At 35.0% G+C, this 15576-nt stretch overlaps 2 protein-coding genes across 4 annotated transcripts in view; one reads left to right on the top strand and one right to left on the bottom strand.

The window, feature by feature from the left end:
* The window catches only part of LOC127858622 (meiotic recombination protein REC8 homolog), a 162436-nt gene that overhangs the window by 88720 nt on the left and 58140 nt on the right, over window positions 1-15576 (top strand). The gene's annotated exons all lie outside the window — the stretch shown is intronic.
* The window catches only part of LOC127858625 (uncharacterized), a 31089-nt gene continuing 22998 nt past the window's right edge, over window positions 7486-15576 (bottom strand). The window contains exons 2-3 of one of the 2 annotated variants that reach the window (XM_052395831.1): window positions 11748-12865; window positions 7486-10474 (exon numbers count right to left, since the gene is read on the bottom strand). In XM_052395831.1, the coding sequence (XP_052251791.1) occupies window positions 10110-10474; window positions 11748-12865 (1483 nt within the window). In that variant the 3' untranslated portion in view covers window positions 7486-10109. The remainder of the gene's footprint in view (window positions 10475-11747; window positions 12866-15576) is intronic. The other variant, XM_052395832.1, reaches the window with a different exon arrangement.

The following is a 15576-nucleotide window of genomic DNA, read 5'->3' as shown; positions in this document are numbered from 1 at the left end:
ATTTTTCGTGACTCTAAATTTTCGGACATACAGGTTTTTTTTCTATTATTTATGTTTCTTAATTTTTGACTGTATATTTTACAGCGCTTTTTTACAGACTTGGGCCCTGTTTTCGCTTATCTTGTGACACTTCGATCGTGGGTTTTTACAACGGGATTAAGGTCATAAAAACTTGCAGATTCATGCCTGAGGTCAATGGACCATTACATTCTTTATTGGGTTAATAACCATGTATACTGTTAAAAAGTAATGGTTTCACCCACCAGCATTTGAAACCGTGTCGTCCTAGTGAGGAAGCAGACTGTTTTCTGTTGTTTTTTTAAGTTTTTGTTCAGTTTCAGTAAGAAAGTGCAGGGGTTTTTCAGCACTGTCTGCGCCTCCGGACGACGGAGGCACTCCCAAAGCAAACGGACCCGATCCCAAACCGAAATTATTAAAAAAAATCCCAATTTCCAAAAAAAAAAAAAAAAAAAAATTTTTTTTTTTTTTTTTTTTTTTTTTTTTTAAAAGAATGGAAGTGTCTTATAACTTGTGTGACTAACCAGTGTTTGTTTTGGTCAAAAATATTTGCCATAAGGTTTTGACTGTTCAGTTCTTATCACAGAGTGTAACTGTAACTAAAAAACAAAACTGCAGTACTTGTATTAACGTTGAACATGCCCAATATTGCATCTGTTTACATAAAGAAGACAAAAGAACCAAATAAAAACAAATTTATTTGTTAAACCACTGAATTATTTAAGCATGATTAATTCACAATTTTTTCCCAAATGAACCGTTTCATCGAAGCAAAAATTCCCAAAATGACCAATTTTGTCGATAAAAAATTCCCAATTTGGTCAGACTCCTTTTCCCAAAATAGGCAGAAAAACCCCTGAAGTGATTAGCGTTTATGTCATATTAAAATTTACTTTATATCTTAAATTAACATTCTGGGAATTTTCTTAGTGGAGCTGTCAATAGGTCATCCCCCTAAGAAATTTTAGCAGGGTTTATTATAAGGAGATGTAGAATGAATATGAATACAAAAAAGTGCTAGTAACTTTCTTGCTGATATGGCTGGAAAGTGAGCAGCATTAAACAAATTACATTAAATAATTAAGGTAATAAAACGACCAAAAATACCTGTCTCGGCATGGACATTGCTATCTTGACTATCACATGATTACTCCCTCTGACTCAATATTGATAGAATGTTTATCTTAACAATATCTAGGCCAAGTTTGTATCTTGCTCAAAAGTGCTCAAAGACTAAATTAACACATTTTTGTTCGAAAACCAATATATCCATTCTATAAACAACATTTATGTCTAAATCATGGACAGAATATTAATCTTTATGGCCATGTTTGATTAACCCTTTAACACTTTCATGCCTTTGTAGTCCCTCAGAAAGTTAATTTTAATTAAAGACCTTTCTTACTAGATTCAAGTTTTAAAAGGCGTCATCTCCAAACCTTAGATACTGATGATTGAGCAGCAAACAGCATTAAACCTGAACAGACTGCAAGTTACTAGCAGAATGTTCTGGTTTAATGCTGTTTGCACATAGCCATTTTCACTTTGCTTCTGAGTGGAAAAGGTTTAAGGGTGGTCTATAACTTGATCCTCAGTGTGCACATTGAACTCAGGTGAGCATTCTAGGGCCACCATGGGCCTCTTGTTGGAAATCAATATATTATAAACAGATCTCCTTCACATCGACTAGCTTGTGATTATTTGCCTTTATAATCTGTTTTCTTAACTAAGTTGATTCTCTTTGTTGTAAGCTTGACTATTCTCCAAATTGTTTGAGCTTTCCTACTCAATAAGTTCTTACACAATCTTACGTGTGTTAAGCATCCAGTGAAGTGACATGGTAAAAGATGCTGTCCAAGGATGGTCGCTACCTTAGGCAGGTGACCACTTTTTAACCAGGCCCTGTGTTCACAAAACGATTTAGCAATTGAAATTGATTTTAACTGACATGGATTTTTATTTTTGCCTATCAACTACAATGTAATTCCATTTTCAATGACAAGCAAAATCGATTTTCGATTGCAAAAAAATGTTTTGTGAACACGGGGCTAGGTTTTTTAAAGGAAAAAAACTGGTAATTAGATTGGCGAATGTCAGTGGGCGGACGGAACAAGCTTGTCCGAGCCATAACTTAATAATGTCGTTCACTGTGAGATTTTAAAATCATTTGGCACATTTGTTCACCATCACTGGACGGTGTGTCGCGTGAAAGAATAACGTTGATATCTCCAAGGTCACACTTTAAGTTGAAAACCTGGTTTTGTGACAATTTTGTCCCTTGTTATATGGTTGGTTTGTTGATTGTATCATTCTTATTCAAATAAACAAACACCAAAAGCAGACAATGATAATCTTTTAATATCTTTATTAATTTCATGTGCATGTTCATTTGTGTTTTATACTTACATTCACATATAAACTGTATGAAATATCATAATTAGCTTAGCAAGGTTACTTAAATGTGCACAGCAAATCACACCAACAGCATTTTTATTCAAACAACCACAAGCTAAGCACATCTTAAATACCAGTCAAATGTTTTATCACATAGACATCATTCTAAATATAAATACTGTATAAGTGGTAAAGTTTGCGAGGTGGAAATGTTTGCGAATTTCGCGAACGCAATAAATTCGCTAAATTTTCCCCCAGACAAAATTGCGCCCCCATTGAGGTAGAAATTTACGGTGACACCGGGTAAAGATAATTACTGTATACCATCGTGTAAGAAATTTAATCTTGACACTGGTAAAGATAAAAACTACTTTGTTATCGAATTTACATAATTACGATTACAACATTTTGGAGAAATATATATAAAAACGTATTATAAACAAAATGTTTATTTTATGTTTGATTAACTATTAACATTTTGCTTAGTTACGGCATTACTCAAAGAAACACAACTTCACAAATATACGAATGTTGTCGCATATCGATCAATACAGTAGCCCCGTTAGGAAAACATGTTTTCACACCTTATCGCTTGATAACAATAGGATTATTGTTATCGGAGAAAAGGCATTGTTAACAGTTTTCCCCCCTCACATCACTGAAGCACGGTAATGTATTGTCATTCAAATTAAAGTTACCTTAGATAGTTTGTCAATATGCGACTATTAATTTGACACAAAAGCTATAGCAGTATAATTTGTGTGTACTGGGAGATTTAGGTAAATTCGAGTATAAAACTACATGCATTACAAATATGGATATTTAGTAATCGCAAACTAAGCACAACTGTTAAATATAACTTGAATGTTTTGAACCACTTAAAATCATAATTCATTAAATCAATTAGAAATTAATTGGAAAAAAATATATTCCTAACAAATTTTATTTTTCAGATTGTCATGTAATTATCACAGTAAACAAACCTCAACGACCTGGTACTTGTATTTGTTTATTCACATTGGTTGCATGCATTATATCAAACGCAGTTACTGTTAAACACAGTAGTAATAATGACTAATTTTTGTTGTTGGGAGTTTGGGTCTATACAGAGTCTATACAGACCATTTAGTCAAGGTTAGACTGCATAAATCTACTCAATTTCAACATGCACTACAGGTCCTTGTAATACAGGAGTCGAGTGTCTTATTGAAGATTTGCTGACCAAGACCTGTATTTGTGACCAGCTCTTAAGCAGGATTATACCTCCTTTTGTACTAAAGTCAGGTTTGCGTTCAAGATGAAACCAACTGGGTCAAGGTCAAGGTTAAGGTCACTGTTGCTTAAATATGTAAAGTTTGCATTCAATAATTTGAGTAAGAATAGAGATTGAGCTGATTTGGGATTTGAACCCATCCACAAACACAATCTATATGGCGAAGATTGAACCCATCCACAAACACAATCTATATGGCGAAGATTGAACCCATCCATAAACACAATTTATATGGCGAAGATTGAACCCATCCATAAACACAATCTATATGGCGAAGATTGAACCCATCCATAAACACAATCTATATGGCGAAGATTGAACCCATCCATAAACACAATCTATATGGCGAAGATTGAACCCATCCATAAACACAATCTATATGGCGAAGATTGAACCCATCCATAAACACAATCTATATGGCGAAGATTGAACCCATCCATAAACACAATTTATATGGCGAAGATTGAACCCATCCACAAACACAATCTATATGGCGAAGATTGAACCCATCCATAAACACAATCTATATGGCGAAGATTGAACCCATCCATAAACACAATCTATATGGCGAAGATTGAACCCATCCACAAACACAATTTATATGGCGAAGATTGAACCCATCCATAAACACAATTTATATGGCGAAGATTGAACCCATCCACAAACACAATCTATATGGCGAAGATTGAACCCATCCACAAACACAATCTATATGGCGAAGATTGAACCCATCCACAAACACAATCTATATGGCGAAGATTGAACCCATCCACAAACACAATTTATATGGCGAAGATTGAACCCATCAATTAACACAATTTATATGGCGAAGATTGAACCCATCCATAAACACAATCTATATGGCGAAGATTGAACCCATCCACAAACACAATCTATATGGCGAAGATTGAACCCATCCACAAACACAATTTATATGGCGAAGATTGAACCCATCCACAAACACAATCTATATGGCGAAGATTGAACCCATCCATAAACACAATTTATATGGCGAAGATTGAACCCATCCATAAACACAATTTATATGGCGAAGATTGAACCCATCCACAAACACAATCTATATGGCGAAGATTGAACCCATCCACAAACACAATCTATATGGCGAAGATTGAACCCATCCACAAACACAATTTATATGGCGAAGATTGAACCCATCCATAAACACAATCTATATGGCGAAGATTGAACCCATCCACAAACACAATCTATATGGCGAAGATTAAACCCATCCACAAACACAATCTATATGGCGAAGATTGAACCCATCCACAAACACAATCTATATGGCGAAGATTATCTATTCAACGAATTTGCTTTTTCCTAATAACTTAAGTTTGAATAGAGGTATTCAGTGATTTTAAGCTCATCTATTTTTTGAAAAAAAATTATGAGCTATTGTCATCACCTTGGCGTCGGCGTTGGCGTCCGGTTAAGTTTTGCGTTTAGATCCACCTTTCTCAGAAAGTATCAATGCTATTGCATTCAAACTTGGTACACTTACTTATTATCATGTGGGGACTGGGCAGGCAAAGTTAGATAACTCTGGTTTGCATTTTGACAGAATTATGTGCCCTTTTTATACTTAGAAAATTGAAAATTTTGGTTAAGTTTTGTGTTTAGGTCCATTTTATTCCTTAAGTATCAAAGCTATTGCTTTCATACTTGCAACACTTACTAACTATCATAAGGGGACCGTGCAGGCAAAGTTATGTAACTCTTTGTACTGGCATTTTGACAGAATTATGTGCCCTTTTTATACTTAAAAAATTGAAAATTTGGTAAAGTTTTGTGTTTAGGTCCACTTTATTCCTACAGTATCAAAGCTATTGCTTTCGTACTTGCAACACTTATAAACTATCATAAGGGGACTGTGCAGGCAAAGTTATGTAACTCTGACTGGCATTTGGACGGAATTATGGGCCCTTTATACTTAGAAAATTGAAAAATTGGTTAAGTTTTGTGTTTTGGTCCACTTTACCCCTAATGTATCATAGATATTGCTTTCATACTTGGAATCGCAAACTATCATAAGGGTACAGTTAAAGGACAAGTTGCATTACTCTGGTTGTCGTTTTTACGGAATTATGGCCCTTTTTTGACTTAGTAACTTTGAATATATGGTTAAATTTTGTGTTTCGATCCACTTTACTTCTAAAGTATCAAGGCTATTGCTTTCAAACTTCAAATACTTTCATGCTATCATGAGGTTATTGTACCTTGCAAGTTGAATTTTACCTTGACCTTTGAATGACCTTGACTTTCAAGGTCAAATTATTAAATTTTGCTAAAATTGTCATAACTTCTTTATTTATGATTAGATTTGATTGACAAATTGACCAAAAAAAACTCTTACCTGACATACCACAATTGACTCTGTCCAAACCATCCCCCACGCCCCCCCCCCCCCCCCCCCCCCCCGAATCCCCCCACCCCGTAATTTTTTTTTTTTTAAAGATCATCTCACAAATGACCACCACACCCTCCCACTATACCCCACCACACCCACACCCAATTTTTTATTTTTTTTTTTGAAATGGTTAAAAAAACACAAATATTTATTTTTATTATTTTATTTTTGAAATACCGTCCAACCATCGCATCCAAGAATCCCCTCCACCCCCCCACCCCCCCCCCCCCAATTTTTTTTTTCGCATTTTTGGAAGATAATGTAATAAATGTCCACATCCCCACACTATATACCCCTCTTCACTCCACCCGTCCCTCCTTTGTGATTGAAATTGAGAGTCCCTTCACCTTTAAAAAGAAAATAGATGAGCAGTCTGCACCCGCAAGGCGGTGCTCTTGTTTTTTTGTCCAATTCAGAAAAGTATTTGAACTGGTCCAATTGGGAAAAAGAAGCGCATAAAATCAACAAATTGGAAATAGAAAATTTCTTTCATGAAATAGTTTATTTTTGGTCTTATTACTTAATTGGTACTTAATTGCAAGTACCCATTAATATATTGTTTAAAAGCATACCAAAATGAGCATTTTGTACTAAAGAAGTTTACCGGTAAAGAACAAAATCTAAACACAATCAAGAACTTGTTTTGTTTTTCAACTCTCACAAACAACTGTCTCCCTCTTCCATTTCTTTTAAAATTTTCAATAATCTTCTACTTTTAGGCACAACAGAATTTAATCTGCTTTAGAAATAAACTGCGTACTCTTATATCCGAGTTTTATCTTCTTCTTGAAATGAAATAAGTTTAATGTCCCCTACCGGTTTCAACAGAGGGGACTTATGGTTTGCGCTCTGTGTGTCTGTCTGTCTGTCAGTCAGTCACACTTCTGGATCCTGCGATAACTTTAAAAGTTTTTCATATTTGTTCATGAAACTTGAAACATAGATAGATGGCAATATGGACATTATGCACGTCATTTCATTTTGTTCCTACGTCAAAAATTCTGGTTGCTATGGCAATAAATAAAAAACAATCTGACAATGGTTGAGCCGGTAGGAGACATAATTATTGCCTTGTTTATATTGTTATGATTCTTTCCTACATGTTTACTAATACTACTTCAGCATTTAAAAAAAGAAACTTGACGCTAAAATGGTAAGATTTTAATTACCAAGATGTCGTGTCTTGATTGAATATGCCATGCAAAACATAATCATAATCAACAGGGATAAGAACTACCGTAAAAATGCAGTCAAAAGTCTTCGCTCATAAGTCGGGGGTAAAAAATTATACGAAAATCGGAGATTTTGAATATGTCCAAGTCATTAGTCGAGTCAGAAATTGTCCGTGCAAGAATTTCATAAACAGAAGCAATTTTAAATGTACGGGAAGTTTTTATTCTATACATAGACCATAACGTCAATATAGCACTGTGCGACGTAGACATAGCGGACACATGTATTATGTACTTTGTTTAATATAATCAATACGATATATATTTAGGAAATCGAAAATAATCTATGAAAATATAGACAAGCAAATCATAATGAACCACATAAAAACAAAGACAACATAGGAAACCAGAACTTATATACATGTACATCGAAATTTACACATCAACGACATACGAAACACCTAACTTGCATTCAACAGCACTATTATTAATTGGTTGCTCTGCAAATTCTATCACACGTATTTTAAACGTATTGTCATACGCATCGCGTTGGCGTTTTCGAGGCATTTTCACAAATCAAATGTATTATTATTATTAAATTATTATTATAAAGTTTGCACTAAATTGTCCACGCTAGTAATAATCCACAAACTTTATATCCGATGACACACTGTGATCACTGTAATCAAATCTTTGATCTTTTAATCTGACTATCAAAACAATCGATTAGTTCCTCGGTAAACACGTTTTTATGACAATGAATGACATAACCAATAGACCGCTAACTCCACCTTTGTTCTACATAACAGTTTCAAAGGCGGAGCTATGCACGTGCTCAAACATAATTGGACGATAACCAGTGAATAACAAACTCACGATTGGTTAAACATGTCGCTTCACAAATTAAAGAAATTTTATTTTATCGGCGAGAAGGGTGATGCTTTATGGCTTCTTGACAGGAAGCGGCTTTCCTTTGATGACGTCAAACTGTCAATTCACACAGGTTGCCAATTCTCGCTCTACTTTAAAAATGACTCGATCTTTTGTTTACACGTTCAGTCGTAAAAAAAAACCTGCTTACATGAAAACTTTGGATTAAATTATGAAAATAAAAACAAGGGAAATGTTGCGGCAAACTGTGGTAATATTAATTGGTAAGTATCAGTTAAAAGAGGAAATTTTGTGTGTCGTATTTCAACAAGTTTTCTATACAACAACAACAACAACTTTAACCATTTCCGCGGGGATCGATCTTAGTAGAATGTCATCATTATTTTTTTATGGACGACCTCATAAGTTGAGACTGTAAATTTAATCAAATTTTAAAAGAAAAAAATCTCGACTTATGACTTCATTTTTACTGTATAAAGAAAATGTTCAGCAATTCGTCTTTTATTTATTACTGCAGAAATTGTTATTGATTGCCTGCTTACTATAACAGTATTCAACTTCAAATTTTGGATTTCTGGTTCACTAAAAGTAGTGAATTATATCTGTTTAAAAGTGTCAAAAATTGGGATTAGAAAAGCCATTGTCACTAAACGATCAGTTAAAGAAGTGTCCATGAAAATGTGGCATCCGATTTTTAAAACATTTGAGTTTCCACAAACTACAAAAACTACTGCTCATTAAGTTCATGCTGATTTTCTACATATAGGAACGGTGAAACTATATGTAGTTTAACACTTCATAACTCTTAAATTTAAGTTGGCAATTTGGATATCTATGGCTATTTATGTTTGAAGACTCTGATATACAGGTGATCTTGGATTCAAGATCCGGCCTTCTATTGGGTTCAAAACTTTTAATATGGCTTTAAAATTTTATTTTATTTCAAATAGTATCTTAAGCACAGTTTTATATTGTTTTTATTTTATTTGTCATTTGGAAAATGATAATTGTTAGATATCATACTTACACAAATGTACATTTGAACAATACTGGACACACTGACTCAGACAATATTTATCAGCAATTAACATGCACATTATCAACATTGAAATAATAATATTTATTCGCAACAAGATATTGCCAAGCAATATGGTCCCCTACAGGCTCCACCATTGTCAGAAATTCCACCATTGTCAGAATTTTTTATTTTTTTTATATATTTGTTGCCATAGCAACCAGAATTTTTGACGTAGGAACAAAATGAAATGACGTGCATAATGTCCATATTGCCATCTATCCATGTTTTAAGTTTCATGAAAAAATACGAAGACCTTTTAAAGTTATCACAGGATCCAGAAAACCACCATTTTCAGCAGTATTTCTAGTCTATTTGTTTCCATAGCAACCAGAATTTTTGACGTAGGAACAAAATGAAATGACGGGCATAATGTCCATATTGCCATCTATCAATGTTTCAAGTTTCATGAAAAAATATTAAGAACTTGTAAAGTTATCGCAGGATCCAGAAAAGTGTGACGGACAGACTGACAGACAGACTGATGATGGAGCGCAAACCATAAGTCCCCTCTGGTGAAACCTTTAGGGGACAATAATACCTCAAACAATATAATTTAAAAGGCTATTCTGAAATGTTGGTACAATCTTTTCAAATATATTTTTTTTAGATTTAATTAGTAATTTTTTGCACATAATATGTGAGCACATCTCAATTGTAATTGTATAGTGATATCAGAATGTTAAAGACTGTTTTCATGGGAAATTTGTACTAGATTTATAAAGGAAAATATTGTCTTATTACAGCAGTCACTGTGTCTTATATGTAGTGTATACAAACCTGTACAACTGTTTTAAATGGCAACTGTATGGATAATAATATAAATTGTAATAACTGATCATCATCCTACTCCAACAGTCACTGTGCCTTAAACACCATAATGCTTTCATAATGGATTCCCACAATGATTGTTCCTGTGAGCTTACTGTAGTAGACACATCGGGGATGAAACACACCATTCGTCTGTATGATCACTTCTGCCAGTCTCTGTCGCCCGTCCCTGTCCACCTGGATGATTTTGTTGGACAAGCCTCCGCAAACCAGAACTTGTCCTGAGTCTGTCACATGGAGGCCAGGTCGGACATCAAACAATCCCCAGTCCAGTAAAGGATCAGTGAATGTGGAGATTACTGTGCCATCTCTGGACAGTGTGACCAGCTGATTCCTGATATTGTTGGCCACATATATCCTTTCTCCATCTGGACTCACTGCACAGGCCATAACTGTGGTATAGAAGACAGGGATGATCAGGTGTTGTTTAGATGTGATAACAAAGGTTATCATATAAAAACTAATGAGTTTAATGTTCTTGTTATGTAATAAAGTCCAGCTTTTGCTTAGTATTTAGCACATACATAAACACTAAATAAAATTAACGAACATACATACAAAAACACTTTGACATACAGTACAGAATGTCAACAATAAAAACCTGTTTCTGTGTGAATGTGAGTATGTTTCTTTATTTTGATACATTGGTTAAGTTTATAAGTTTTGAAAACTAATTATCAAAGAAAAGATAATTTCTAACTTAAATTCAAAATTGGTAATTTATACATTTTGTAATAGCAATACTTTCTTGATTTGCAATTAATTTGTTTTTTTTTATGCCCATGAAGGAGGGCATATATTGATCGCACTGTCCGTCCGCCCGTTTGTCTGTCCGCCACACTTTTGCGTTTAGGTTTCAAAAAATGCTCATAACTTCTATGTCGCTTCAGATGTAACCTTCATATTTGGTATGCATGTGTATATGGACAAGGCCTTTCCATACGCACAAAAAATTTGACCCATTTGACCTTGAACTTAGGGTCCACGTTTAAGTTTCGAAATCTGCGTTTAGGTTTCGAAAAAAGCGTTTTTGGGGGCAAACGTCTTCCTATGGATTTTATACAAAATTTCATGTTAGAATTGGTTCAACATGTTCATATCATTATTTACAAAACTTACATTATTTGATAAGATTACTGGTATATGAAGCTTATTACTTTTTATGCCCCTGGTAGGGTGGCATATAGCAGTTGAACTGTCTGTCAGTCCGTCCGTCTGTCTGTCTGTCCATCTGTCCGTCCAAAAACATTAACGTTGGACATAACTTTTGCAATATTGAAGATAGAAACTTGCATGTGTATCTCATGGAGCTGCACATTTTGAGTGGTGAAAGGTCAAGGTCTAGGCCATCCTTTAAAGTAAAAGGTCAAAAAAAATAATCCATTGGAAGTAATGAGCTTTAAAGGGAGATAATTTATATTTATCATTTAGCAGGTACAGATCATTTTTACAAGGGAAGTAATATTTTTATTATATCCCTTTAAAAAATATTACTTCCCTTGTAAAAATTATCTGAACCTGCCAAATGATTAAAAAAAAAATCAAAGCGGCGCATTAGAGGGCATAGTGTTTCTGACAAACACATCTCTTGTTTATTTCAATTACAGAAAAAGCATGGGTCTGAAAAGTTTGGAAAATTAGAATAATCACATTGAGAATTATTACCTGAATATTCACCTGTACCTTTATACATCTTGCTCACCAGTCTTCCATCCACAGTATAGCGATACAGAGCACTACTATCTGTAATGTACAGGTTACTCTGGTGATAGGCAATGCCATAGCACTCATGTTGGAGTTTCAATATCCTGTCCTTTACCAGCTGATCATTGGTCACTCTGATGAAATGGACCTCCCAGTTCTCCAGAGTAACAGCCACCAGACTGGAGTCAATGCTGCACATGGAGCATGGTTTATCAGGCAAGTGACAGACGTCCACCACCTTGTAGGTCTGATTCAGGAGCTTTACACTGTTGTTATCATAGTCTGTGATGAGGAGTTCTCCAGTGGCTGTCCCACAGATACCAGATATAACGCTTGTTTTTTTGTCGGTCTTTACTTTGACTAAATACATTTTAATACTGTTACTCTCCACCCTGATGACTTGGTTGGGATCACATCTCACTGATGGTTTGGTCACATCCCTTGTTTGGCAATGTTTAATGGCAACTGTGCTGCATGGATTAGGCTTTTCTTGTCTGGTCTCTGTGTTTTGTGCAATGATTTTAGCAGTTTGTGTGTGTTTCATTTTGTTGACTATTTGTCCCAATCCAGTGAGCATTGACAGGGTTTGTTGGATGGTTGTATTAGGATTAAAGGTAAATGTCCTCTCATTCGTTGTTGTCATTTCTTGTAAAACTGTTTTAGTCTTGAGGGACTGGTCAAGGCATTTCGTATACATGATAAAATTCACTGCTTCACTTTTGTCTTTTATTCTCAGCCAATCTTCTTGTACACATGTCATATGCTTAATGGACTCTGTGCATTTTTCAATGTCTGTTTCAATTGACATCTTCATGGTTGCCAGTAGTGTGTCCAACTCCTTAATAGTATTTTTCTCAAGTTCATCCAACGAGGCATTGATGTTTTGGCGTAAAGCATTGATTTTGTCCAGAATTGTATTGTAGGATTGTTCAAGGGACTTCATACTTTCCTCAAAGTCATCTTTATTCTGAATCAACTGCACATTTAATGTATCCAGAGTTGCTGACAACTTCTTAAAGTCTCCTTGCTGGTGAAGATCTTTCACTTTGTCAGCTATGAGAACCACATGACTGCAAGTCCTGCAATAAGTACAACATGTACCCCACTTTATCAGAGTGAAGGATTATGTGACTTTGTTGGGTTTTCCCAATTAAACGTTATTGGATGTAACACACAGGTACCTAAGTGCTGCTTTGTTTTCCAATAATTGTTAAAAACATTTTTTTCTTATGAATTTCGACTAGTTCATAAAAGACCAATTTGTATGCTGCTTATGGCAATGTGAAATACATCAAAATTACTTTAATAAGCCTGTGTTCTTGTTAAAAAATGTGATGTTCATGTATACTGCACAAATATGCATCATGCAAGGTTAAATTTTGTCACCAATTTCAGAGGTATTCAAGGATTAATTCTTAAACCTTAAGATATCGGCACAAACTGCAAAAAAAACTGTCTTTTATCCACTAAAGATTTTTGCAGAAAGTAACTTCTTAATGGTATGTTTACATTCTGTCAAGCCAATGTGTAACCCCTTTAAACCCTGTTGAATCCGCACCAAGATATATCATGTATGTGGTTTGCTAAGCATTGTTAATATTCTCAGATATATAATTATTATTTTGAATCATAATATTTGTCTGCACATTGTTATTTTAAGTGTGGTTAATACACATAATACAATTTTTTATTGAATTTTATGGATGCTTAAGGTGTTAAAACACCAAAGGTATTTACTTAACATTAAAATATACATACAAATTAAACAATATGGATGGAATGGACATGCACCATTTGTGAAAAAAAACTTTAAACAAGAGCATCTCGCATAATGGGTGCCAACGCTCGGCTGCCAGTGCAGTTTTGAAAAAAAGACATAGGTTCTAGGGGCATATTAAAATCGCATCGTCAGTTAGTCAGTCAGTTAGTCAGTCCAGATTAGTTTCTGCTCAATAAGTCAATCAATTGTCATCAGATTTTCACCAAACTTTATCAAAATGTGTAAGGCAATAACATCTAGGTCAAGTTCAATAATCGGCCAAATTGACCTACACACTCCTGAGTTACAGCCCTTGATTCATTTTTAAATTGGTTTTTGAGCTCCACTGGCCAGAGGCCAGCAGGGCTTATGTCATGGTCCAAAGTGTCTGTCATGCGTGCGTTAACTTTTTCTTTAAACATTTTCTCCTAAACAACAAGTCCAATTCTGATAAAACTTCTCACAAATGTTCCCGGGGTGAACCTCTGTAAAATTTGACTCCGCCCCGGGGTCAATAAATTGAACATATGCTTATATAAAGCCTATTTTGTGCAAACTTTAAAAAATCATCTTGTCCATAACCATTGGGCCTTGTGCTACCACATTTGGTATGTAGTGACATTTAATAGTTCTCTACTTTGTTTGTTCAAATTATGCCCCTGGACATGAACATATGCTTATATAAAGCCTATTTTGTGCAAACTCTAAAAAACTTCTGTCCATAACCATAGGGCCTTGGGCTACCAAAATCGGTATGTATATATAGTGGCATCTAATAGTTCTCTACTTAGTTTGTTCAAGTTATTCCCCTGGGGTCAAATTTGACCCTGCCCCGGGGGTCACAAAAATGAACATACGATTCAATAAGGCCTATTCTGTGCAAACTTTAAAAATCTTGTCCATAACCGTATGGCATAGGGCTACCAAATTTGGTATGTAGTGACATCTAATAGTCCTCTACCAAGTTTGTTCAAGTTAAGCCCCTGGGATCAAATTTGACCGTTCCCCAGGGGTCACAAAATTGAACATATGCTTATATTGGGCCTATTTTGTGAAAACTTTAAAAATCTTGTCCATAACCATTGGGCCTATTTCTACCAAATTTGGTATGTATTAAAATCTAAAGTTCTCTATCAAGTTTTTTCAAATTTGACCCTGCCCCGGGGGTCACAAAAAAGTACATTTCAACCCATGCGCATTGCACGCTTTTTCGCATAAAAAAACAGTGGAGCGATACAGGGCCATCATGGCCCTCTTGTTTCCGCTCAATAACTCGAGCAAGAACTTAAAGATTGCCGTGGCGTAGTAGATATGGTGTCCGCCTAGCGATCGGGAGGTCACGGATTCTATCCCCACTGTAGGAGCGTTCTTTAGATCTCCCCCATAGACGCCAAGAAAAACGGACTCAAGAGCATTTCATATAAGCTTAGGCTTGTTATGCAATCGAGCTAAAATAATTAAGTTTTAAAAATATATATAAAAATAACTCGAGCAATTATCATCAGATCTTCACCAAACTTCATAAAAATGTGTAAGGCAATAACATCTAGGTCAAATTCGATAATCTGCCGAATTGACCCAGACACTCCAGAGTGAGGGCCCTTAAATCATCGAAAAAATTGTGTTTTCTGGTTTCCGCTCAATAACTCAACAGTGTTTTTCCTCGCCACTTTTGGAATGGTACCGGTACCAGCCAAATTGGGAAAATTAGCATGGTTTTCATCCTAATTGGGAAATTTATACTTAATGCTAAAAAACTTCTTAAAGCATTTACCAATAATAATAAGTTGCATTTAACAAACTCAAACAAAGAAACAGTTTACCATCTAGTTTATTTTAAACATGGGACAACAATAAATTATATAGGTTAATGTCTGATCTTCAAGGTAGACTCGGCCGTTGATGATGCGTCAATTTCTAACTGTATGCTGGGTTCAACCTCAAGATTAGAATTATCATTATCTACCTGTGCCGTTAACGTGGATGGTCTTGTATCTGATTTTAAGCCGTACCAAGTTAAACCTGTACGAA

The sequence above is a fragment of the Dreissena polymorpha genome, chromosome 14 (genome assembly GCF_020536995.1).
Source record: "Dreissena polymorpha isolate Duluth1 chromosome 14, UMN_Dpol_1.0, whole genome shotgun sequence".
Classification (NCBI taxonomy): Eukaryota; Metazoa; Mollusca; class Bivalvia; order Myida; family Dreissenidae; genus Dreissena; species Dreissena polymorpha.
This window is presented reverse-complemented; position numbering and strand designations above follow the sequence as displayed.